This window comes from Pelodiscus sinensis, chromosome 25 (genome assembly GCF_049634645.1).
Source record: "Pelodiscus sinensis isolate JC-2024 chromosome 25, ASM4963464v1, whole genome shotgun sequence".
NCBI lineage: Eukaryota > Metazoa > Chordata > Testudines > Trionychidae > Pelodiscus > Pelodiscus sinensis.
The window spans coordinates 9,908,823-9,935,518 of record NC_134735.1 but is presented as its reverse complement, the minus strand read 5'-3'; the positions used below and the strand labels follow the sequence as shown (position 1 = coordinate 9,935,518).

The 26,696-nt window shown below is 49.5% G+C and overlaps 1 protein-coding gene across 4 annotated transcripts in view; it reads left to right on the top strand.

The window, feature by feature from the left end:
* RSPO1 (R-spondin 1) overlaps window positions 1–26,696 on the top strand; it is a 57,734-nt gene that overhangs the window by 17,304 nt on the left and 13,734 nt on the right. For 2 of the 4 annotated variants that reach the window (XM_075908895.1, XM_006134251.4), the window contains exons 2-4: window positions 9,431–9,823; window positions 21,796–21,987; window positions 24,192–24,341. In XM_075908895.1, the coding sequence (XP_075765010.1) occupies window positions 9,730–9,823; window positions 21,796–21,987; window positions 24,192–24,341 (436 nt within the window). In that variant the 5' untranslated portion in view covers window positions 9,431–9,729. Of the gene's footprint in view, window positions 1–9,430; window positions 9,824–13,878; window positions 13,966–21,795; window positions 21,988–24,191; window positions 24,342–26,696 lie in introns of those variants that run through there. The other 2 variants (XM_006134252.4, XM_075908893.1) reach the window with 2 other exon arrangements.

The window sequence follows — 26,696 nt, the reverse complement described above, 5'->3', positions numbered from 1 at the left end:
GGACTGGAGACAGCTCTCAGAAGCCAATTTTGAACCCAGAACCCTGAGTATTTGAACCAGGAACCTGCTAGAATCAGCAAGGGGAAAGCAACCCAGGGACCTGTGTGTCCACTGGAAAGGAACGGTGCTGGAATTTCCAATACTGAACACTTGGAATGAAGCAGGGCTTCATTTGGAATGGAATAGGAGCAGGGCTCAAGCAATTTTTTTACTGACATGGCAAGCCCAGAGGTGCAGGAGCACCTTGTGACCTTGTGAGAGGTTAACAGCATGCAGAAAGGGTTCGGTGACTGATTTTGCACTGGCAACTCTTTTGGGAAAATTGGACCCTGTCTACAGGCAAAGAGGGAGGCAGGACGTGCCAGCTGCTCCACCCCGCCATGTGTTTCACCTTTCTTCTGAATCTCAGAGTCTGCTGGAGCAGCAAGAGAAATGCAGCCCAGAATCCAGCCCTCTTCTCTCCCTGCATATTCCCTGTCTCTGGCCTGCAGATGTTACCAGGATCTTCTCAGCAGTGGGGCACACATGGGGAGATGAGTGGGTTTCACAGTCAGGTCCCAAGCCATACAAGGCTTTCTGGATCAAAGGCAACACACAAAACTGCAGCGGAAAGCCAGTGCAGATGTCGAGGAATTGGAGCAAAAATGCTCCCTGCAGCAAATGACCATCTAGCTTGAGTCACACACAAGGGGCGGCTGTGACTGTCAGGAAGTATTGAGCCGCCGTATGCACAAGTCAGTATCGCCCAGTCCAGTGGTTTTCAAAGGACAGGTCATCACCCAGTGCTGGGTGGTAGAATGCCAGGCACTAGGGGATCAGGGGGTTGCTGCAGGGGGATCAGGTGACCTGTGCGGCTGCTCCCCGCCTGTCCTGGCACCGCCCACTGCTCTGTGCCTCAGAAGTGGCCAACAGCAGGCCCAGCTCCTAAGTGGGGTGGGGAGGAGAGAGCACAGGGCCCCATGCACTGCCCCAGCCTTGAGCACTAGCTCTGCACTCCCATTGGCTGGGAACCTGCTGCTGGCTGCTTCTGGGGTGCAGCATGGTCGGCGGTGGCAGGAGAGGCAGGAAGTTGCCTTAGCACCCCTGCTACACTGCTGACCAAGAGCTGCTCAAGGTAAGCCCCTCCTGCCCCAGCCCTTAACCCTTGTCCAAAGCTGGAGCCCCCCTCTACACTCCAAAGCTCTCCCCCTCAGCCCCATCCTGGAGCCCGCACTCTAATCCAGTTATGTTGGGTCTTGGCCATCAACAATTTTCTTCAACTGGGTCACGAGAAAAGAAGTTTGAAAACCACTGGCCCCGACTGTGATCAGAGCCCGGCTGCATGTTGCTCCAATATGAACCCCGCTGTGAGTGGGGAGACAACTGCCCCTTCCCTGTAGCTATGTTCTGTGTTGGGGGTGGAGGGACCCAGAAGCCACCTGCAGCAGGTGGGATCCTGCCTGGAACCCCAAATGCTTGTTTGGAGCAGAATGCTTGTTGCTGCCTTCACTAGCCCTGCCTCCCTCCCACGGCGCCTCAGTGGAGGGCGATGACTCCCTCTGGCGAGGACAGAGCCCGAGGAGGTGGGTACCAGGTGTGCCCAACCCCACGCCAAAGGCTGTCTCTCTGGCAAGCTCTGTGAATCCCAGTGGAGTACAATGATAACTGGGCATGGGAAGCCATTGTTAGGAGCTGCTGGCTGCTGATGCTGGAAAGGGTATTGCAGACTAGAATAAGTGCACAGGGCGTGCCCTTTGCTGCAGAAGGGGCCAAACTCAGCCTCAATCCCCCTCTGCAACAAGTCTCTTCTCCAGACCAGCTTGCGCCCCGTGTCCCTGTGCACCCTCCCTTCATAGGTGTGTCCGGCAGGCTGGGGGAAGGGGCTAGTTTAGCACAAGGATCACCCCTCCTTCCCCCGCCTGAGTAAACACTCCTATGGGGAGCTGGAGCACTTGACAGTGTCTCCATAGCAGCAGGCAGCAAACAGCCTTCAAAGCCCAGCACAGGTGGGTCTTTACAGAAGCGACTCAAGCCCATGGGGAGCACTGCGCTCCTGCCAGGGCAGGGTTTTTTGGGGAGGGAGGGAGCATAACAGGGCTGTGGTAAAGTTCCAAGTTGTGAGGAGAGCGGGGTGGCAGTGGCCCTTGGCACGGGATGTAAGTAATGGTCCATTGCCCTCAGCATTGTTCTGCAACCGAAACAGCCCCTGGTGTTCCATTTTAACATGAACACCACAACCTCTGGATGATACAGGAGTTGTGCTCCCCTCTAGTAGCTGATCCAATAAAGGATGATGGTCTACTACTGCCATCAGCTAAAGGACTTCCTCTTCCAGCTCAAGTAGTAGAGGTCTGTACTTTAGTGCTGTGTTCAAATCTGCTGCCAGACAGTGCTGGGGGGTTGATACAAGCTGGTGCTGGAGATTGTTACAAGCATGCAAGATCTCCTGCATGCTCCATGCTGGCACTCTTCTGCGCCCCTGGGAACTTGTGCCCATGGAACTTGAAGTCATGGCCACGTGTGCTGCTCCAGTGTAATGCCTGCTCTGAGGTGCGCTCACAACGCTGGCCACATGGGAAATGAAATTCAAATTCTCTCAGGGCTTTTAGGGTGTGTCTAGACTACAGGGTTTTTTCGAAAAAAGTAGCCTTTTTTCGAAAAAAAAAAAAACCGTCATCTGCGCCTAGACTGCAGCCACGTTTTCAAAAGTAAATCGAAAGAACGTGGCAGTTTTTTCGATCGCAGTAAACCTCATTTTACAAGGAATAATGCCTTTTTTCGAAAGTGCTTTTTCGAACAAAGGCGCTATTGAATGCAAACTGTGCTTTTTCGAAAGACAGCGTCTAGACTCTCTTTCGAAAAAGCGGCTCGCCTTTTCAAAAAATCTGCTTGTAGTCTAGATGCTCTCCTTCGAAAGAGGCTGGTAGTCTTGACGTAGCCTTGCTGTTCACCTGGAGAGCAGTAGAGGTGCAAGTCCTGGTCAGAGCAGGGTACTGGGGGATGCTTCCTGGAGGCCAAGAAGCTCGACTTTCTCTACGCTGGGTCTACACTACTGTGAATTCAACCATGCCAGGTTGCATGTTGCATTACTCCTCGTGAAAAGGAGGAGAACCGACACGGACTTCAGCACCCTTCGAGGCGACGGAACGGGCTCGGTAGTGTGGACTCCCTGTTTAGAAAACCAACCTTAAGTGGCTGAACTCTATCTAAACTAGTGCAGACCAGGCCTCAGAACAGAAACTTTCCCAAATCCAGCTCCTTTGCACAGATTTCCTCGGGCTTGTGCGGTGCTGGCCCTGTGACAAAAGGAGATCTCCCCCTTTCTGGGCATTGCTAGAGACCTCCTTCTTTCTTCTCATGCTGAGCTGCCACAGTAGGTAGCCCCGAATTCCTCTTGGCCTTAGAGCCGGTCTTCAGCAATGGAGTTGGCTTTTGCCCAGCATTGACCCTGGGGCACATTCCCACCCTCAGCTGCTGCGTCAGAGTGAATCTGCTCCTTCCAGATGGAAGCAGGCCAAGCCACAATGAGCAAGGAGGAAAAGGCCTTCAGTGGCCTGAGAGGCTTCCGACGGCTGTACTGGGCTTTGGTTTGGGTCTCAGGATCATGGATGAGAACCTTGCTGTCTGGGCACCAGGTGGGACAAAGGACTAGGGCATGTACTGGGGCTGGGGAACTGTTGTTCTCTCTGCACACCAAAGCCAGCCTGGGAACTGCCAGCTGAGTAAGAGGAGTCGGACTGCCCAAGACGTGATATTTTAAAGTAGGTTTAGTGCACAGAGGAGCGTAGTGAACTGGAGTGGGGAACCATTTTGGGGCTGACCCACCGAAACATCAGTTGGGGCCGAAGTGAGAAGCGCACAAAACCCCCCCCTGTCAGAGACGTGGTCCCCGCCTGAGAAGGAGAAAGACACTCCCCCCATACCAGAGCCTAGAGGGATCCAGGCTAGTAGACTCTGTATGCTCCAGCCCCATGGGGGAATGGCGTGGGGGCTGGAGCACCAGCGTGTGCTCCTTAATGCTGGGGGGTGTGCCCAGAGCATTGGGGACCAGATCCAGACAAGCCGGGGGCTGCATATGGCCTCCGGGCCTTAGGTTCCCCTCTCTTAAGCTCTTGGTTACTATGGTGACAGTGCAAAAGAGACCTCTGAGAGAGCCGGGGGCAGCCACAGGAATGCCCATCAGAAGGCTCGTCAGCCATTGGTGTCTCCAAGCCAGGAGAGGTGCCCAGGAGAAGTCCCTGGGGGGAGGGGAGACCAGCGAGGTGACCCCCCCCCCTCCCCTAGGTAATGGTATCCATATGATATCATTGGTATTACAGAAACCTGGTGGGATGGGACGCATGATTGGAATATTGGTATGGAAGGGTACGGCTTGCTCAGGAAGGACAGACAGGGAAAAAAGGGAGGAGGGGTTGCCTTGTATATTAAAAATGTACACACTTGGACTGAAGTGGAGATGAACGTAGGAGATAGCTGTGTAGAGAGTCTCTGGGTTAAGCTAAAAGGGGTAAAAAACGAAGGTGATATCATGCTAGGAGTCTACTACAGGCCACCTAGCCAGGTGGAAGAGGTGGATGAGGCCTTTTTTAAACAATTAACAAAACTATCCAAAGCCCAAGATTTGGTGGTGATGGGAGACTTCAACTATCCAGACATATGTTGGGAAACTAACACAGCGAGGCACAGGCTATCCAATAAGTTTCTGGACTGCATTGGAGACAACTTTCTGTTTCAGAAGGTTGAAAAAGCTACCAGAGGAGAAGCTGTTCTGGATTTGGTTTTAACAAATAGGGAGGAACTAGTTGAGAACTTGAAAGTGGAAGACAGTATAGGGGACAGTGATCACGAAATAATAGAGTTCATGATCTTAAGGAAAGGTAGAAGGGAGACCAGCACAATTGAGGTTATGGATTTCAGGAAGGCAGATTTTGATAAGCTCAGAGAACTTGTAGGTAAGGTCCCATGGGAAGCAAGACTGAAGGGAAAAACAACTGAGGAGAGTTGGAAGTATTTCAAAGGGACGTTGTTAAGGGCCCAAAAGCAAACAATTCCGCTGTGTAGGAAAGATAGAAAATATGGCAAAAGACCAGCTTGGCTTAACAAGGAGATCTTGCATGATCTCAAAATAAAAAAGGAGTCATATAAAAAATGGAAACTAGGACAACTAACAAAGGAGGAATATAGGCAAGCAACACGGGAATGCAGGGGCAAGATTAGAAAGGCAAAGGCACAAAATGAGATCAAACTAGCTACAGGCATAAAGGGAAACAAGAAGACCTTTTATAAATACATTAAAAGCAAGAGGAAGACCAAGGACAGGGTAGGCCCACTGCTTAGCGAGGAGGGAGAAGCAGTAACAGGGAACTTGGAAATGGCGGAGATGCTCAATGACTTCTTTGTTTCGGTCTTCACCGAGAAGTCTGGAGGTGTGCCTAACGTAGTGAATACAAGCAGAGAGAGGGTAAGTTTAGAAGATAGGATACACAAAGAACAAGTTAAAAATCACTTAGGAAAGTTAGATGTCAGCAAGTCACCAGGTCCTGATGAAATGCATCCCAGGATACTCAAGGAGCTGATAGAGGAGGTATCTGAGCCTTTAGCTATGATCTTTGAAAAATCATGGCAGACAGGGGAGATTCCAGAAGACTGGAAAAGGGCAAATATTGTGCCCATCTATAAAAAGGGGAATAAGAACAACCCAGGAAATTATAGACCGGTCAGTTTAACGTCTGTCCCAGGGAAGATAATGGAGCAGGTAATTAAGGAAATCGTATGCAAACACTTGGAAAGTAATAAAGTGATAGGGAATAGCCAGCATGGGTTTGTGAAGAACAAGTCATGCCAAACTAATCTGATAGCTTTCTTTGATAAGATAACGAGCCTTGTGGATAAGGGAGAAGCGGTGGATGTCATATACCTAGACTTTAGTAAGGCATTTGATACGGTCTCGCATGATATTCTTATTGATAAACTAGGCAAATATAACTTAGATAGGGCCACGATAAGGTGGGTGCATAATTGGCTGGATAACCGTAGTCAGAGAGTTGTTGTTAACGGTTCTAAATCCTGCTGGAAAGGGATAACAAGTGGAGTTCCTCAAGGGTCTGTTTTGGGACCCGTACTATTCAATATCTTCATCAATGATGTAGATATTGGGATAGAGAGTACTCTTATTAAGTTTGCAGATGATACCAAACTGGGTGGGGTTGCGACTTCTTTGGAGGATAGGGACATAATTCAAAATGACCTTAGCAAGTTAGAGAAATGGTCAGAGGTAAACAGGATGAGGTTTAATAAAGAGAAATGCAAAGTGCTCCACTTAGGAAGGAACAATCAGTTCCATACATACAAGATGGGAAGCGACTGTCTAGGAAGGAGCATGGCGGAAAGGGATCTAGGGGTCATAGTGGACCACAAGTTGAATATGAGTCAACAGTGTGATGCTGTTGCAAAAAAAGCAAATATGATTCTAGGTTGTATCAACAGGTGTGTTGTAAGCAAAACTCGTGAAGTCATTCTGCCGCTCTACTCTGCACTAGTTAGGCCTCAGCTGGAGTACTGTGTCCAGTTCTGGGCGCCACATTTCAAGAAAGATGTGGAGAAATTGGAAAGGGTACAGAGAAGAGCGACAAGAATGATTAAAGGTCTAGAGAACATGACCTATGAAGCCAGGCTTCATGAACTGGGCTTGTTTAGTTTGGAAAAAAGAAGATTAAGGGGGGACATGATAGCGGTTTTCAAATATCTAAAAGGGTGTCACAAGGAGGAAGGCGAAAATTTGTTCCTCTTGGTTTCTGAGGACAGGACAAGGAGTAATGGGCTTAAAGTGCAGCAGGGGAGGTTTAGATTGGACATTAGGAAAAAATTCCTAACTGTCAGGGTGGTCAAATATTGGAATAAATTGCCAAGGGAGGTGGTGGAATCTCCCTCTCTGGAGATATTTAAGAACAGGTTAGATAGACATCTGTCAGGGATGGTGTAGACGGAGCTTGATCCTGCCTTGAGGGCGGGGGGCTGGACTCGATGACCTCTCAAGGTCCCTTCCAGTCCTATGATTCTATGATTCTATGATTCTATGGCTGCATGGGTTTGAAAGCTCCGCCTGGCCCTCTTCTCCGGGCCGGCGTGGCTGGTTGGTACCTGCCTGCTAGTGATCTTGGAGGCTGCATTTGCAAGCGCTGGTAGGAAGCCAAAGCTTGCGCACAGCCCCCTGGCTGCTCCCAGCCGAGGGAGGGAGAGGCTGCTTCCCTGAACTGTAGGCAGCCCCTGAGATTAGCAGCATGGCGCTTGGCTTGGACTGATTACAGAGTCACTGTGGAGGCCTCCAGCCAGCTCCGCAGCTGATGCAAATGGCCAATGGAGCAGCGCTGATTTACGCCAGCCAGGCACCTGGGGTTCTAGTCTAGAAACTCTGCCAAAAGCCCATTGCCCGCAGCGTGAGAGAGATCCCTCACCATCCCAAGCTCCTAGTGGTTTAGAGTCAGCATAAACCCATTTCCTGTTGTGCCATAGAACTGCTGTCCCCACCAAATGCCTGTCCTGTCTAGACGGGCCCTGGCAGCATCGGTGAAGTGGAGTTATTTTAAAGGGATTAAAATCCTTTTCTGTTTCATTTGACCTCACAGATTGAATGTCATCCCCTTTAGACCCACACAATAGCAGCCATGGGAAGGGTGTTGCTTTGCCAGCTGCCTTCAGAAGAGCTGTGTCAGAGCTTTCTATTTAGCCAGGATGTCTCGCTTCCTCCCAGACACACAATACACAGAGGGAAAAAACACCTCCTCAATCATTTCCAATTGTTCCCTGGGTGGCACTGTCTGGGCAGTGTGCATGTGTCTGGAGTCTAAGCCAAGCCTGCTAGTTCTGCAGTTACTATCAAATGCCGTAGCTGTTGATTACATTTCCTATCCTTAAGTGTACCCCCCTTTTATCTGTCTTTGCTCAGTCTAGGAAGTGTCGTGCTAGAGCCGGAAGGAAGCTGCTTTTATAATGAAAACCTGTTGCTTTCCTCAAAATCTTTTGTTCAAGGATCATCAAGATCTTCTGTGTGTGACCATGGAACTCACTGCCACATGATGCCACTGAGACTAGAAACTTAACAAGATCTGAGGCTCAATTAGGCATTTACCTCAAGGGCAGGAATAATCAGAGACATTACAGTTAATGATGAAAGAAGGATATTGGAAGGGAGGTAAAACTCCCTGCTTCCGGGCTTAAAGCATTCAGGAGTTAGGATGAGACCATCATAAGGACAAATTATCTCACATCTGCTACTGCAGGGTTTCTTACCCTGTCCTCTGCAGCAGCTGGTGTTGATCCCTGTCTGATGTAGCCTGGCAATTCCATGATCCTGAAATCATTCTAAATATGAATGAATGAATCTGCTCTGGGGCAGGTTAGTATCACCGGAGTGGAAAAGTTTCTTGTGGTTAAGACACTGGTCCTGGACCAAGGTGATTAGGCATTGTTCCTTAGGTCTGTCACAGGCTCTTCATGGCTTCAGGCAAGTCATTTAATCACTCAATGCTTCGATTCCCCAGCTGCAAAACAGGGATCATAATTCTGCCTTGTCTATTTAGGTTTTAATGTCTTGGGATAGGGGCTCTCTTACAACGTGCCCAGGCACATCAATGCTGGGGGAGCTGCCCCTACAATGGCAAGGGCAGTTTTCAAAGCCCTAGCTCCTTTAAATTGCCACCAGAACCAGAGAATGACAATGTTTTAATTCTAGGAAAACGTTGGACCTCGTTCTGGGCAGAGCTGACTGATGTGTGCTGTAAAAGTCATTTTGCTGCACGTTAAGAGGGAGTTAAATTTTGTTGTGCAGGAAATGTTGGCTTGTAATTCTGACCTGGGATTAACAGACATTTCAAAATGTGATTTCCGGGGGACCAGAACCTTTGAGTTTTGATCTGCCTGAGGGACAATTGTCCCTTTTCCATGTGAGGGAGGGCAAGAAGCATTATTCCTCCATGCAGCCGTGAAACCTCAGTGAGCTAGGATCAGATAAATGGCCACTTGCCCACATTAAGTCACTATTCAGCAAGGCCACTTGACAACGCTGCATCTGGCAGCTTACAAGGGCTTCTCTAGAAGCTGATGAGACAGGCTCAGGCTCCGAAGCGTCGTCAGGAAATTCTAGCCAGAAACAGGGCATCCCTTATTATACTTAGTCATGTTCACTTTCTCAAAGGAAATAGGCTGCCATTGGTTCTTAAGCAAATGGGAACTTGAGGATATGTTTGTGAAGTAATTTTACCTGTCAGTCTCCTCCTTGGGCCCTTCTTTCTGCCCTTCCAAGGCTCTGTGATGCTGTTATTCCTCCCTGCCCCTTATTTCAGTCGGTGCTTGTGTGTCAATTCTTGCAGCGTCCAGCCAAGCCGTTCTTGCACAAGACATACAATAACATTTATTATTACCACCAGCTTAATCTTTTCCTTTTCCCTTCCAGTTTGGGTGTGTCTATTCGGACGCTACAAGCAGCTAACGCTCACGGAGTGCCGGCCCCCAGATGGGACTAGATCCAAGCTCCTCTGCTCCTTATGGGGTTGAAGGTAGACTCATGTTACCTGCTACCTAAGTTTTCTGTGGCTGTTACTATGGTGTGCGGAGATGGTCCTGTACCAGGCACCGTGTACAGACTTTCTGTTCTGAGCCGGCCCAAGTCGCACTAGCAGGAGCAAAGCTAGACACCACGCTGTGCAACGGACTCTTCCAACCACCCTGCATTCTAGGCACTGGGAAGTTACTATGCAGCTTGGACTATTTCTGGTGGTGGTTTTTCTAAGCTTGATGGATCTAGCAGGCAGCAGCAAGGTGGTGAAGGGCAAGAGGCAAAGACGAAGTATGTATGAAATGCTTTTCTCCCCCGACTGCCTCTCGCAGTGCTGAATGTAAACTTCTGTACATAACATGCCCCCGTGGTTCGCAGGCACCCAACGGGCAGGGCTGGGGAGGAACAGTTGTCTCAGGGGAAGTAGCACAGAAGAGGGTGGCAGCATGAGATCGTTACCACTCCCAAAGCATAACAAATCCCACAAGGATTCTGGCCTGCAGGATCAATCCCTTTTCCTTGCTCTCAGGAACAGAATATTTCTAAGGATCTCCAGTTTGCTTCTGCTGCACACAACAGTTCCCTAGTCAGGGGTGCCATTTCAGATTTTGGTAGGGGAGGGCAACCTGTGCATGCCATGATGGAGGGGAAGAGAGTGATAACATGGGGGAATGGACTAAGGACAGGGGCTTCAGCAGTGTTACTGAGCCAAGCAACAAATGGGGGTGAGGAGCAATCCCATCCACTCATCTCTCCCCCAACACACATCACCAGGGGCTTCTACGGCACTGGAAAACTCTACTTTTTTGGCAGATGACTTAGGAGTTAGCTGATATGAGCACTGTATCTAATTCCTATACAAAAGAAATAAAAATAAATACAAATTAGACCCACTCAGCTCTACTCTGACATCTTGTGGTAAATCACTTAAGGGACACTGGCTAGCCTTAAAATGTTTGGCTGTGTCTAGATTGGCATGATTTTCCAGAAATGCTTTTAACGGAAAAGTTTTCCGTTAAAAGCATTTTCGGAAAAGAGCATCTAGATTGGCACGGACACTTTTCCGCAAAAGCACTTTTTGCGGAAAAGCGTCCGTGCCAATCTAGACGCGCTTTTCCGCAAAAAAGCCCCGATCGCCATTTTCGCGATCGGGGCTTTTTTGCAGAAAACAAATCTGAGCTGTCTACATTGGCCCTTTTGTGCAAAAGGGACTTTTGCCTGAACGGGAGCAGAATAGTATTTCCGCAAGAAGCACTGATTTCAGGCAGTAGGAAGTCAGTGCTTTTGCGGAAATTCAAGCGGCCAGTATAGACAGCTGGCAAGTTTTTCTGGAAAAGAGGCTGATTTTCCAGAAAAACTGGCCAGTCTAGACATGTATATTCTTACTTGTTACTAACTCTGTGGAGACCTTCAAACCCTGTCAGGATTACTGGGTGCTCTCACAGCTCTGGAAGGGGTGGAGGGTCTAGTGGGTTACAGCAGTGGGCAGATACATTTCAGCTTTATATAAGAACATCAGAAAGGCCATACGGTGTCAGACCAATGCTCTTTCTAGCCCAGTATCCTGTCTGTCAACAGTGGCCAATGCCAGGTGCTTCAGAAGGAATAAACAGAAGAGGTAATCATCATGATCCGTCCCCTGTCATGCATTCCCAGCTTCTGGCAAACAGAAGCTAGGAACATCATCCCTGCCCATCCTGGCTAGAAGCCACTGTGGACCTAGCCTCCCTGAACTTATTTTGTTCTTATTGTTATAGTTTGGACCTTTCCACCATCTCCTGGCAAAGAGTTCCACAAGTTGACTGTGCAAAAGTTATTCTGTTTGTTTTAAATCTGCTGCCTATGAATTGAATTGGATCAGCTTCATGTGTTATATTAGTGAAGGAATGAATAACATTTCCTTATTCTATGTTTCCACACCATTCCTTATTTTCTACACCTCTAACGTATCTCCCCACCCTTTAGTCATTTCTTTTCCAAGCTGAAAAGTCCCAGTCTTGTTAATCTCTCCATGTGGAAGCTGTTCCTTACCCCTAATCATTTCTGTTGCCCTTTCTGTACCTTTTCCAAATACATCTCTTTTTAGATGAAGTGACAGATCCGCATACAGTATTCAAGATGCGGGCATACCATGACTTTATATAGAGGCAGTATGGTATTTCCTATCTTATCTGTTCCTTTCCTAATGACTTCCAACATTGTTAGCATTTTTAGTTTTTAAAATGGCCACTGCACACTGAACAGATGTTTTCAGGGAACTATCTACAATGATTCCAAGATCTTTTTCTTGATGGCAACAGCTATTTTAGACCCACCATTTGTGTAACTACCGTTAGGATTATATTTTTCCATGTGCATTACTTTGCACTTATCAACTCTGAATTCTGTCTGCCCTTGTGTTGCCACGTGCCTGGTTTTGTGAGATCCCTTTGTAGCTCTTTGCAGTCAACTTTGGACTCGTTACTATTTACTCCTTTTTCAAGAACATTTATAAGTTTAACAGCTGTGGTCCAAATGCAGATCCCAGCAACACACTCATTCCAATTCTTCCCCCCCCTCCCATCTTTTAAGTCAGGAGTGGGGAACCTCCGGCCCAGGGGCCGGATGCTGCCCACGGCTTGCCTGGATCTGGTCCCTGAGGCTCAGCACTAGGGCTCCAGCCCCCCTGCCACCCACCCGCAGGGCTGGGGCATCACAAAATCTACCAGCTTGAACCCCACAGGCTCTGATGTGCAAGGGGAATATGGGGAGTGTCTTTCTCCTTCTCAGCCAGGGGCTGCTCACATTGCTTCTCATTTATGTGCAGCCCCCAACTGGTTTTTTTATGGATCAGTGGCCCCTGACCCAAAAAAGGTTCCCCACCTCTGTTTCAAGTGGAGTACCCAGCAATGCTTTAATGATGATCTAACAATCTTTCGACAACTTGACTGCCCAGCCTGTTGTTATTCTGAATCCCTTGCCTCCCTGGCTACGTCTACATTGGCAAGATTTTGCGCAAATACTTTTAACAAGAGTTTTTGCGTTAAAGTATTCACGCAAGAGAGCGTCTACACTGGCACGTGCCTTTGCACAAGAGATGTGCTTTTGCACAAAAGCATCCATGCCAGTGTAGACGCTGTCTTGCGCAAGAAAGTTCCGATGGCCATTTTAGCCATCGTGCTTTCTTGCGCAAGAAATTAATGTTGCCTGTCTACACTGGCCTCTTGCGCAGAAACACTTGCACAAGAGGGCTTATTCCTGAGCGGCAGCATCATAGTTCTTGTGCAAGAAGCACAGATTTCTTACGTTAGAATGTCAGTGTTGTTGCGCAAGAACTCACGGCCAGTGTAGACAGGTGGCAAGTTTTTGCACAAAAGCAACTAACTGCTTTTGCACAAAATCTTGCCAATGTAGACACAGCCCCTCTGTTTGTAACAAACTCCCTGCCCCAAAGTCAAAGGTGCAAGCAGCTCAAACTCTGCTGCAGTTAAGAGCTGCCTCTGGAGTCAGGGCACAGGCTTTGAGAAGATCTCAAGTATGAAATCCAGGTATTCAAACTTTAGGAGCAGCAACTGCCTCCCTAGCCCCCCCATAAACAGCACCCTTGTCCCCAGTCCCTTACTGAGAACAGAACAGGAGCTGGTTCCTCCAGCCTGTCCCTGCGAGGGACAGCACAGTCTTGTGCCCCCCCCCCTTCCAAGTTGCCCCCTAGCTCAAGGGAGGCCTATTGGGCTCCACTCTTCCTCCACCACAGAAGTGATGCAGTGGTAGCAACCTGCAGGCCAGTTCCAGATTTCTACTAAGAAACCTGCACTCGGGGGTCAGGGAGAGGCTGTGGCAGCTATAGCCATGTGCCAAAGAGGTCAGCAGCACAACACAGGCACTTGGCTTTATATAGGGAGAGAAGTCACAGAAGCTGCAGGTGTACCAGGAAAATTCACTGTGCCCAGGACTGGTGAGTTCAGCACAGAAACTGAAAAGGGAGGTGCCCCTCTACTCTTTGCACTAGGAATTACGAGAAGCTCAAGCCCTGAGCCCCTTTCTAACAAAGCACACACGCTCTGAGCTAGTGACTAAACTTTGCAGATGCACTGGTAACTCAAAGCTACAACCACCTGCATTTCAACCTAAAGTGCTTGCCTCAGACTAGCAGAGCCCAGGGATGCCGGCCACTACTAACCCTCTGCTCCAGGTCCTTCCTGTAAATCCATTCCCCTCCCCCTTCCTCCTCTCAAGACCAACAAGTTACACCACGTCCTCTTTATAGCCCAGTGAAAATCAATTGAGCCCACCTGCCAGCATGACTCAGCAGTAATTACCCTGCCTTTCAAGGGGGTGTTAAAAGCTGGGCCTCCTTGTGCTGGGTGGGGGGTGGCTGTCTTGCCTATAGGCTTGGAGGACTGCTATGTGTGTAGCCTTCATGGAAATAACAAAGAGGTTCACTCCAAGCCCAGGTAGTTATTTTAGAGCAAGTCAGTGTGGAGCATGCAAAGGGGCTGCTGTTTGATGTAGCTGGTCTTGGTTCTTGCTTTGCAGCCTGCTCTCTTCCCAAAGTGGCTCCAGTTTAATGAACTGGGCATTTTAAACTGAGGTTTTGACATGGGTGCTCCTTTCTGTATGAGCGCTCTTAGATGACTTCAGCAGCACCAGGGAATAGGCAGGTGCAAGTTAACTCTGTCTCCAGTTTTGAATGGAAAGAAGAGCTTCTATGCAGGGGTATGCACAGAGTTAACCATGCTGGCTTTTCAACTGATTTAAGTTAAACTGGCACAATTAGCTTGTGTCTGTGAACCCTGGGTTGCTTTCAGCATTGCTTGCTATGAGGGAAAAGTGCTTGCGTGGTTAATGTTACAAATTACAAATGGGTCTCAATTATATACTTCAGGTAGGAATAAGAGATCCTCTGGAAAAGGGCTTTATTCTGGAGGATCGTGCCAGTCTGGATGCTCTTTTCCGGCTTTTCCCCAAGCTGGAAAAAAAGTGGTGGCCATGTTTATTTAAATCCCGTGGGGAATATTTAAATATCCCCTGTGGATTTCCCTATTCCAAAGTTAGAAATTAGCATGCCTCTTCCAGAGAAGGGGCCAGTGTAGTCGTAGCCCCTGAGTATTTCACAATCTTTGTCATCATCCAGGTGGTCAGTAGTACTTTCTGACTGCTGGACTCTTCTCATTCAAGCATGGAATTTCTAGAGAGATTCTATGTACTCTTTTATTCTTTTTTTAAATTATATTTGATTCTATATTTTCCTTCACATATAATTGCAGTCTCCTTCCAGCACTTGTATCCTTTGTATTCAGGACTTACCATATCCCAATGATTAACATTGTTCCACCAAGTTCTGTGATGTCTGTGATATCAATATCCTCATTTAATACCAAACACTCAAATACACCCATCCTAGTACTTAGACTTCCTGCATTTATGTCCAAGCACTTATAAAAGTGTCAAAATTTAGTTGTCTGCCTTCATGGGACATAACTGAATATGATTCTGTTTCTTTGACTGTTTCTCTTCAGTTCCTACCTGTAATTTATCAACTTCCATATTCTCTTTACTATAATATAGAGCATCCCTATTAATAAACTCTTCCCTAGAGTAGTGGTTCTCAAACTTTTTGGCCTGTGGCCCACTCTGCTAAATACAGACCTTTCTGCGGACCACCAGCCAACCACCCATGATGACAAAATGGGTGCAGGAGAGGTCTGGGAATGGGGGGTGGGTCTTGCCAGGAGGGAGGATGCAGGAGCAGGATGGGGGTGTGAAGTCTGGGCAGGAGGGAGGGTGCAGGAGCAGAGTGGGGTTGCAGGATCTCGGCAGGAGGGGCATGCTTGAAAAGGATGGGGATGCAGGGTCTGGGCATGAGGGGATGAGGAGTGCTTTCCTGGCTCTATGCCTCCTGCCGCTGCCAGGCACTGCCCCTCACTGCTCCCATTGGCCATGATTCCAGCCAATGGGAGCTGCAGGGAAAACTGCCAGGCAAGCAGTTTTCTGCACTGCTGTTTCCCAAGCCAGGGGGAGAGGGCGTGGCAGCACACAGAGCCAGATCCAGCACGAGAGGCTCCTCCCCCACAGCAAGAACCGGTGCTGGCACTCCAGCCGTGGACCACCCTTTAAGAACCACTGCCCTATAGGATGTGTTGGGACCCTGTGCTCCTCTGCACCACTCCTTTTCTGACATAAGTAGCCTTTGCTCTCCAGGTAGAATAACTATCTTCCTGTTACAGACAGCCTGGGACTCAATGGCTTATGAGAGCAACGCCAGCCCGGGACATTGCCTCTGGAGCTCGGTGCCTCTCTTGCATGAGCGAGGGCTGGCTGAATGAAAGCTGTAATCTCTCAGGAAGGGCTCAGCGGGGTCGCCGCACTGCCAGCGGAGCTGGGAATTAGTTCCCCTTTTCAGCTGTTAATCCGGGCATATCAGCTGAGAAACAGACAGGATGAGCTTCCTGAAACACCCCCTCTTGGGCAGTGCAGAGGGTGTTGTGGCCAGAGAATGGATGCTTGTGTTCAGCCTCTGGGTTTCTGTTTCGGAAACAGCCTCCCATGCCAGCATGCAGGGATTTCACCTGCTTCCTCAGTCTTGTCACATGCTCTCACCTGCCTCCTTGGATCTTCCTGGGAGGAACCTGGTGCAGCACCAGCATTGCTCAACAGGACATGAAGGACAAGCCCAGGACTGCAGCAAACAAGAGATCTTGCTCTCAGTGGAGCATCCCAATTCCGAGCCTAACCCAGCATAGACTGAGGGGATGTGTTATCCCGACTCTCTACCTCCTCCTTCCAGAATCTCACCTGTGTCTTTAAGGAACAGCTCTTAAGGCAGGAATATAACTGGTTACCTGATAGCCTCAGACTTGGTTACATGCAGGGTCCTACAACCTGATACCTGACACAGAGACCTTTATGTATTGCATGGAATAAGCCAGGTACTGAAAGTGACTGGCCAAGAGTTAGGAGAAGTCACAGGTACAAACCACCCCTCTCCTGCACCCCACTTGAATCCAGGCTGGGTTGGGCACTAAACTCAAAGCCTTGTCAGGGTGACAATATACACCAGAGATGTGAAGTTGATTTTGTCCTGGTGATCCACTGGCGTTTAACTGATAGTGCTTGGTTATTCACTCATGCAGGATGCACACCCACTTGTGCCACGGCCATGCTAGAGCCTGGGATGGGGCCGTTTCCACCCTGACACCATACCATTTTCGCAGTGAAATTCTGCAATTGAGACCGGGGTGGGACCTTGCAAAATTTGAGCCTCGGATGGGAGAGTCAGGGAAGGTAGCTCCAGGAGTAGGGATGTGACCAGGTCACCCATTCCAGTCCAGACCTAGGTCAGCAGTCGCCACCATCTGCAATGAGGTGAACTCATTCCGCACGGGCACAGATACCATGCTGACAAGGCACAGTGCCAGGCTCAGCGCAGACCCCAAGGGCCGGATGGACCTGCTGGGGAGTAGGAGGCAAGTCACTACTCAAGTCACTGCTTCTTCCCCACCGTTGCCTGTCTAGTCTCTAGGCCGGTCTCTGACCATCCGGGAGCAGGTCCCTGAACTTGCTGGAGTTTTTAGGTGCTATAATAATAAGTAGCAATAATGGACAAAGATATGGGATCCCCTTAGCCCCAGAGGTGATCCCTGGGGGTGAGGGCGGAGAGTAGAAGTGGACTGGTGAGGGCTGTGGGAGAAGCATGCAGTGGTGCTGCCTGTGAAGATACAGAAGAGATATTGAATTCTAGCACAATGCACCCCAAACCCTGATTCCAACAGCTCCATTAGCCACATGGAACGGTGAGATGTCCCGGGCTGTAGCTCCGTCGCACTGAAGCTCCCCGTCTGTGGAGCATAGGGCTGGTTGACATAACCCATCATGTGGTTTCCATTCAGGGAGCAGAGCAGGGTGTTAATAGGGAGCAAACAAGACTGGGGGGATTAAAACCGTGGCCTCCAGCTGCTTCCCAGCGGGCTGTGAAATGAGCCCTGCGTTCGGAGTCTGTGGCGAGAGGAGCGGGTGTGTGCCTGAGGCTGGGGCTGCAGGCTCTGTGGCCCCTCTCCAGAGGACCAAGGCAAAGGGTGGGTTCATTGCTAAGAGTGAAAATGAAGGTGGTTTTCTCCCCGAGAGGGCAGTGCAGCTCCACTGCTCTGCGGAGTGGCAGGGAAACAAGATTCAAAGGCAGGTGTATCCCAGCTTTAAGGGAACCCCTATCCATCCCCACAGCCAGCCCCATACAGAGGAGCAGGCCTGCTCGAAACACAGGGAAACAGTTTCACAAAACAGTTCAAAATGTTTCCTTGTCCTGTCTGAGTAGGCACAAAGCCAGAGTGAAATCAGTGCATCCTCCTCCCCCACACCGAAGGCTAGAACAGGGCTGGGCAAAATATGGCCCGCGGGCTGGATCCAGTCCACCAAGCTACCAGATCCGGCCTGCAGGAGCCTCAGCTCACAACCCAAACTCCCTCCCAGATCCTGCACCCCAATCCTGTACCTCAAGCTTCCTTCTGTAGCCAACCTCCATCTCAAACCTGGCACCTCCTCCATTAATATCGTGGACATTCTTGGAGTTGCCCTCCATCAAAAATTATTGCCCACCCCGGGCTAGATTCTGCCTCCAGGCCCTCCCCAATGGCTCCCTCCCATGCTACTCAGGGGAGCCTTTAGATGAATCCATGGAGGAACTTGGCCCTAATGGGGAAGAGGCTCAAGTCCCAGAGTTAGCAAGAATTCAGTCCTGACCGGTCATTAGAATTTGTTCTGTTGAATCAGGACTCTGCTCCGATTGTTGTTTCATTTTCCGTGCTTCGAACAGCCTGCGTAGCCCAACCAGAGCAGATGCCAGCAGCAGCTGTGCGGTTCTAACAAGGCAGAGCACAAGGGCTACTGAAGGGATCTGTGGGGTTTGCAGATTGCTCTGGGAGCAAGCGTGAGGTTTTTCTTTTCCTTTGTGAATCCATGTCCTTGCTCCTCAGTTACTAGCCTGGAATTTAAAGAGTCTGTTGTTCCAGTGCTTGCTTTTGAGGCATAATAAATGCAGTATTTAAAATAAAAAAAGATGTAGACTTTCTCTAAACACAGGCAATCTTACATAATTAACTAATAAAAATAACCTGCATTCTAGCCTGCAAAAAATATTATTTTCAAGACAAAGCAGAGTTTGTACGATAATTAGAAGCAGAAGATGGGCAGACATGAAAGTGGACAAGTTTCTTGGCCTGAGGTCAGGGCCTGAGAACTGGTCTCAGTTTGGGAGGCAGTAGAATCTCCCTGATGTAACTGACATAGAAAGGAGGTTTGGGACCTGAATCTGCGCCAAGCAGAGTGGAGACGTATTTGGCAGATTTCCCTTTTTCTGGGCTCATCTGGGTGTCCCATTTCGGAGTCTGCAGACATGTGACCCTGGCTTATTTGGACCCTGCTCACTAAGGGGGCTGGTCCTCGGCTGACCTGGCTACCTGCCCGAGAGGTATATGAATGTAGGCGGATGACGGCTTGTGACTGGGCTGAGCAAGTTGCCCCAGAAGACAAGCCAGGCATGTGACTCTCCCCACTTAAGCCCTTTTCAGGGGCATGTCTGGGGACCCACAGAGGAGTGGTAGCCAGAGTCAGCCCAAGTGTTACTTCCAGCGGGAGATGGAGTTGCTGGGTGGGGCTGATGGAAGCTGAGGTGGGTGTTATTCAGGGTTTATTACAGGTTTTGGACTCTGGCCCAAATGGCTGTTGTTTAATGATACCGATCTCCATGCTCAAAGCAATCACACCAACCAGCCCAGGTATGCGACACCCCCACTCCCTCCCCACCCAGCTCGATGTGGGTGCGTGATTCCATCCAACTGTGCATCAGTGCGGTCCAAGAGGGCGTGCAAGATACCATCTCTTCCACGTGGGGAGTGATGGCACCAGTCCCAGATATTGCTGCTGTTGCATGAAATGAGGTTGAGAAGAGTGGCAGGTTCACGTTCAAATCACTTTTTCCCAGGGCATCGCTTCTTGCCTGCTCAGCCTGGGGACAGGGAAGCAGAGAGCCTGTCTCTCTATCTAATCCAGTCATTTATCGGGCACTCAGTGACATGGTGTGGGGGTGCCTGTTCTGCAGCCTCATGAAACTAGCTCTGGTGGGAGCAGGGCATACAGCCTTCCTGGGCTGGAAGGATAGGAGAGGAATAATGGGCAAGAACAGGGTTTCAAGTCTCTTTCCCTTGTGCTACAAGTTGAAGACAGAGGAGTGTTGTACCCATCACCTTTCTCAGGGCCAAACGTAGTTTTCTCACAGAAGCTCATCAGAAGGCCCGAGCTGACTATGGCAGAGGGGATCCTGAGATCACAAAGCTGGCTAAATCTGCCTGCCCTGGACATATGCTCGTGTCCCATTGAAGAAGATGCAGACCAGACTTGGAAGGGGCCTCGGCAACAGATGTGCATTGGCCGCAAAGAATAACAGCGCTTGTAATGGTCACAGGAACAATCAATTATTTATCCGGGTTTGACTCATTCTCTCTGGGCAACATTTAAGTTGTGCCATGAGCTCACTCATCGCATCAAATGTTAATGGCAGGTCTCCGGAGAGAGGGCTGTGTTTCCATGATGCTGCTGATTGGCCAGCAAGGGTCAGTTTTAACCTAAGAGCCAGGGCAAGGGAGCATTTCCCCATGGCAATAAACCATCTCGAAGCAGCAGGAACATTTGTGCTTCTCCCCTGGGAGGATGTGTGAGCGGTTAGGACCAAAGGCATAGGGCTGCTTGCTGGCAAGAAACACTCAGCTCTCTTCACGGGGGCTTTTGGAAGCGGAGATTTCATATGCTCTTCAGGAGCCAGATTGAACTGGGTCACATTGTTGGCAGGGAGGATGTCTCATGATGCTGAGAACGTCCTAACACAAAACCCAGGCAGAGTCATTCCCAGTTAAAATGGGGCAAATTTCAAAGGAGACGCTACAACAGGGAGAGCGGAGTTTCCTCTAACATTTTCCATCCACATACAGAATTAATTTTGTCATGTGCACCAAAGCATGTGTAGAAGTGCACCACCCGTAGAAAGACATGCTGCTGGCTGTGGGCACTCTTCTAATCAGCTGGGAGGCCTCTAAATCATTCCTGGGTGGCCGCCCAAGTGCTCAGCTTACAGGGAATGCTGCCAAGAGGGAACATCAGGTTAGATGGGACAATAAGACTCAGCCTGATTCCCTCATCTCATGGGGCTTCTTTTGTTTCCCATCCTCTTTATTCAATGGAAGTTTATCATTGGATCCTGACCAAATCGATGATGGGCTTGCATTTTTCAGGCTGCATTCTCAATGTTTTGAAGTTACATTTGGCCAGAGGGCAGCAGCTCTGGTAAAGTTTGGCTGGGGGAGCGAAGGGGGGGGGGCTCTGATTTGTTTGACAGGCTGCTACAAAGCAGGATTTCACCAAAGATAAGATACTTTGGGTTAGCTCAGGAACAGGGAAGCTAAGGGATTTCCCATTATCTCTCCTTTCTGATAACTCTTGTGTAGGGCAAATCCGTGCCTGTTGACACCCACTGGAACAGCCTCCCCTCATCTTACTTCATCATAATTCTGCCCCATTTCCCCTGTTGTCCACATGCTGGTTTGGCCAAGGCTCCATCCATACTGCAATGTCACTCCCAGTAACTCTGCCAGGTGCTTCACCACCTGGCAGATCTAAAGCTGGAGCCAGGGAACACTCCTGCCTGAAATGCTCCTGGCCTGCTGACCCACGAAGAAGTGAGAGGGAAACAGGAGACTGGGACAAAGGGGGCAGCCTGGAAATGGGGGCTGGGAGGTCAGGGTTTGAGCAACCAGTTTCTCCCAGGCTGGAGCCGTTTGGTCTGTAATGCCTGGTAATTTTTCTCGCAAAGAATTCCACGGTGCGTGTCCGCTGATTTTGACACTTTTATCGTCGGACCCTGGGCCAGACCCACCCTTCAGGAATCCCATGCCTGCTGGGCTGCCCTGAAAGGCAAAGTCTCCTACTTCTCTTTAGAAGGGGCAGCTTCCTGCATGCGCTACCCCTTGCCAACCTGGAGAGAAGAGCGGGTTGATCTGGGTGGGGGCTTCGGTCTTCTTGCTGATCCAGCCCAGGGAGAAACAGTGTGTGGCAGACTCATGGCCGCAAGGGCTGAGCCCACTAGCCACATAAACAGGCTTTATGACCCTGACTAGCAGATGGAAGCCAGCGCGGGAGCAAGCTGTGTAACCAGTGACTCTTGTTGCCACCAGTCCCCCTGGACCGTCGTGCTCTGCGACATGCATGTTAATCCGCGGGTGTCTCTCTTCCCTTTCCAGTCAGTTCCGAGGTGAGTCAGGGCTGTGCGAAGGGCTGCGACCTGTGCTCCGAGTTCAACGGGTGCCTGAAATGTTCCCCCAAACTCTTCATCCTGCTGGAGAGGAATGACATCCGACAGATCGGGATCTGCCTTCCCTCCTGTCCACTGGGCTACTTCGGCGTTCGCAATCCAGACATGAACAAGTGCATCAGTAAGTGCCAGGGCCTGGGGGAGAGAAAGCTACAAAATCATATTCTGCTCTATGGGCCCTCTCATCCAAGGCCTGCAGTGAGTTAACCCTTGCCTGCCCCTGGGAGGTGGAGACATGGTAATATCCCCATTATATGGATCAGGAGACTAAGGCACAGAGAGGGAAAGTGACTTGCCCAGAGAATACCCACATAAAGGGATCCCTCTCTGATTGGCTTCTTGTAGCCCTGGATAAGGCATGAGAACAGAAAAGAGATTTATCTCATGTTGGACCTGAGATGGGAATGTAATTCTCTCCCCTGCAGAGGTGGCTGCGTTTCCACCCACAAATGCAATGTCCCACAGGGGATCATTTCAAACAGATTAGAAAGCAGCAGCATGCCTGGGGAGCCTTACGGTCTCCTAGTGCCCCCGGATGGCTCTTGACAAGCCGGGGTCAGTAGAAGCAGTGAAATGAGTTGACCTAGAGCTGGAAACAGCACACACAGACTATTAGGCCTCTGTTAGTTTGGACATCTGCCTCTCCTCTCAGCTTTTGACTTGCAGTTTGGCTTCTTTGACTCTGATCAGGGTCTTATTATGAACAGCCAGGTGCAGCAATTAGGTGGGAGGTGCAGAAATGTGGCATGGAGCTATTGCAAGAGGGTATAAATTGGTACAACTCTGCAAAAGTCAGTGGCACTACATCCAGTTACACCAACAGAACGTCTGGTCCCACGTGTGTTGGGAACAAAATGCGCTTAAACCCACTGAGTGCCTCAGCTGGCAGTAGACAAAATATCCTCAGGGACCCATCAGCCAGATTCGGTTTGCTAGCATGGAATGTTATAAGATGGTCATGGGGCAGGCGGGGGTGGGGGGAGAGGGCGTGAACTGTCAAACAAAGAATTAGAGACCATCTCTAATTTGGGCCCTTCTGGTTTTGCTGTGTGAATGGTCTGGCTTTCTCACCGGGTCCAAGTGATGGTTATGTACTGATGTCATAGCTGTCCTCGCAAGGTAATCCAGGGGTAGCTGCAGGGGTAGCTGCAGGTGTGGGTACCTACCTGGAATCTGGCTCTTACTCCCAGGGTCTTGTGTGGTACCTGGGGAGCTGGTGCCTCTTCCTTTGTCTACCCATCTATAATCAGTTAGGGTATGTCTACACTAGCCACCCTAGTTCGAACTAGGCTGGCTAATGTAGTCATTCAAACTTGCAAATGAAGCCCAGGATTTAAATTTCCCGGGCTTTATTTGCATGTTCCCGGGCACTGCCATTTTTAAATGCCCCGTAGTTCGAACTGCCTGCCTGCGGCTACACGCGGCACGGGCTACGTAGTTCGAATTAAAGCTCCTAATTCGAACTACCGTTACTCCTTATTGCAGGAGGAGTCAGGTGGAACACCAGCGAGTAAGCTGGACTTGTGAACAATCCTGGGGTCATTTTATTAGCAGCTTCACAGACCCTGGTGCCCACAGCAAGCTTTTGTGGCCCTCACTGCAGCTCCATCAGGAGTGACTGAAACCAGACTGAGCTCCTTGCGTTCTTCCATTTCGGCTGATTGTCCATGAGGCTGAGCCCCTGGGCCCAAGCCTCTTGCATTCATACTGCGGAGATACAAGCCGGCATAGGCTGCTGATGCTGCTGGTTACAGGATTACCTCCCAGAATGGCTCTGTCTTGCAAGAAGGGGCAAGGGCAGAAGGAAACAAGTTTCCTTCTTGGTAGCACACCCAGATGAATTCTGATGAGTACTCAGAGGCATACACTGGCTGTTTGCAGATTTCGTGGGATCAGGGGGCCTCTCTAGTGGAGTGTCTAGGCCTCCCTTCTCCAATGGATGATGCCCAGTCTCTGCCGCGAGAAGTCACGACTGTAATTCGTACTGTTCAATTTCTGTGTATAAAGGCCACAGAAGCCTGCTGAGGGTTGCTTTTTTATCATATCCATGGACCTGCTGATCTGGCCTAGGGGCCAAATTCAAATCATTTGTCTGTGTAATGCCGGCAGACCCTGTTCATCTGCAGGTGAAATTGAACCTGAGACCTTGGGAGGTTAGTGCAGGGGCCTCTACAGCTTGAGCTAAAAGCCAGCTGTCCCTCAGCTAAGGCTGGAGAGCAAACTCATAACGCTCTCTGTAAGTGGTCTCAGTGCCACTCAACGGGACAATGCACCACCCCCCGCAGGTGTGTGGGTAACCTCCGCTTTTTCCTTTTTCCTCCCCAGAATGCAAAATTGAGAACTGTGAGGCCTGTTTCAGCCGAAACTTTTGCACAAAATGCAAGGAAGGGTTGTACTTGCACAAAGGGAGATGTTATTCCACCTGCCCAGAAGGCTACTCTGCTGCCAACGGCACTATGGAGTGCAGCAATCCTGGTAAGTGGCAATAGAGCTGTTCTAGCTGTTGCTTTGTCTGCCGGCTCGGCGTTGTGCTGCTTGTCTGTGCGATGGCATCCTCAGACTTGCCTACTTTCCCTGCTGCTCCTCCAATGCAGCGATATCCCATTAACAGCAGAGATAGGCTGAGTGCCAGGGCGGGCTCTGCAGAAAATACATTCTAGCAGCCCAGAAGGTACATTCTCGCCCCTTCATCTATACAGCAGCTTCAGAAGACCTGGATGTACTCAAAGGGTTTGGCAACAGCCAAGAAATTACAGCTGACATTGTGGAAAAGCTTTCTCTTGCCTCGGAGAACATCACAGTAAATCTGGGGGGAGCTACAGTGTTTCCTCCCAGGAAAGAGAGTGTGTCTCGGTAACCTTTGCTGCCTGGAGACAGGTTTTCCCTGTAAGACATAACCTGGACTCCCCCTGTCCCCATACCTGCTGTGCTGAGCAACCCCAGGCAAACATTCACCAGTTCGTTGGTTTGTCTGCAGCTGCATATTTGCCTCTGCAAAAAAACAACAACCCCAAACAACAACAACAATCCAGGGCTTAACTCTGCAGAAAACTCTCTGCCTTTGGCAATTTGATTGTTGGTTGTAAAATGGGTGATCACTGATCGGCTTTCCATTTGTGGTTGCTTTAAAGCGTAGTTGTGGTTTGGAAGATGCCAATAGACCCTGCGGGTGGAAAAGGCTAGCTGCAGGAGCATTCCGATGAGGAAAAGTACAGCCAGACACTCAACCCTCTGGAGGAGTGCAAAGCCTTCTGGCACAATCCAGCACACTGTCCCAGTTTATTGTTTGTTAGTTGCTTCTCAGAAAACACCTGCTTCTGAGACTCATGACCTAAATGATGGACTCCAAGATAAAATAGGCCTCAGGAAGGAGCAAGGGAAACTCCTGAATAAAGGCCCAGAGCTGGGGTGCAGTGAGTGACAAAGACCCCAAATGAGCACACACAAAAATTATCCAGGCAGGAAACTTAAACAGCAACTGGCTCCCCTCCCTTCACGCAAAAGGCTCTTCCTATGACCTCGCTCCCGCCAGAGGAATAAATAATGTTGGGCAGTGACAATGAGGGAGCATCACGTCTGAGTGGGGGGATGTGAAGGGAGCTTAAGTCTGAGAGCACAGCCACTGCTGCTCAGCTGCTGGATCCCTAGGTCTGGCTGCGGCAGCCACCAGAGCACCAGGGCTGGAGCATCCAGAGTCCCGCACCCAGGTGGCCAGTCTCTTACCAGTGCACTGCCCTGGGATGCACCGGCTTACTTTCATCTTTGGAAAAATTTAAAAAACAATGAATAGTCTAGCAGCACCTTAAAGACTAACAAAACATGGAGATGGTATCATGAGCTTTCATGGGTACAGATCCAAGAATAAATAAGGGAAGGCAGGGGGAAAAAAAAGGGGGGAGGAAAAAAAGAGAAAAAATAGTGAATTGGATTGTTCACTTTACAAGTGGCTGATAAGAACAATTTGCACCTCTATTCGTGCCCATTGTTTGTTTGGTTGGTTAAGTCATTAGGATGTGGAAGGCAGTGTGTGAGCCAGCGGATATCTTTATTCATTCCTCTCTGATAAGAATCAAACTTGTAAATGAAGTTAAGTTCCAACCTTTCCTTGTGTATTTGGCTTGTGGAATTGGCCTGAAACAACACTGTGACTTTGAGATCCATTAATGAGTGCCTGGGCAGGTTACAGTGTTCTCCAACAGGTTTCTGTGTGTTGCCTTTTCCAATATCTGATTTATGTCCATTAATTCTTTCCCATAGAGACTGTCCAGTTTGTCCAATATATATAGCAGTGAGGCATTGCTGGCATTTGATGGCATAGATCACATTAGTGGATGTGAAGTTAAATGAGCCTCTGATATGGTGGCTGATGTAGTCGGGTGCAGTGATGAAATCACTTGTGTAGATGTGAGGACAGAGTTGGCACCGGGGCTGATCGCAGGGGTGGGTTCTTGGATGATTATGATGTTGGTGTGCTGCTTGGTTCCTGGAAAGAATTTGTTTGAGGTTAGGGGGTTGTCTGTAGGCAAGGACTGCCTTTTCCCCTAAGGCCTGTGAGAGTGGGGGGTCATTTTCCAGGATAGAATTGCACAGGGATTTCAACAACTTCCACCGCACTATCAATCTCAGCCTGGATCGGTCCACATGAGAGGTCTGCTTCCTTGACACTACAGTACAATTACATAACAAACACATTTCCACCACTTTATAATGGAAACTTACTGACCGCTACACTTACCTTCATGCCTCTAGCTTCCATCCCAGACATTTCTCAATCTATTGTTTACAGACAAGTCCTAAGATACAACTGGATTTGCTCCACCTACAGACAAA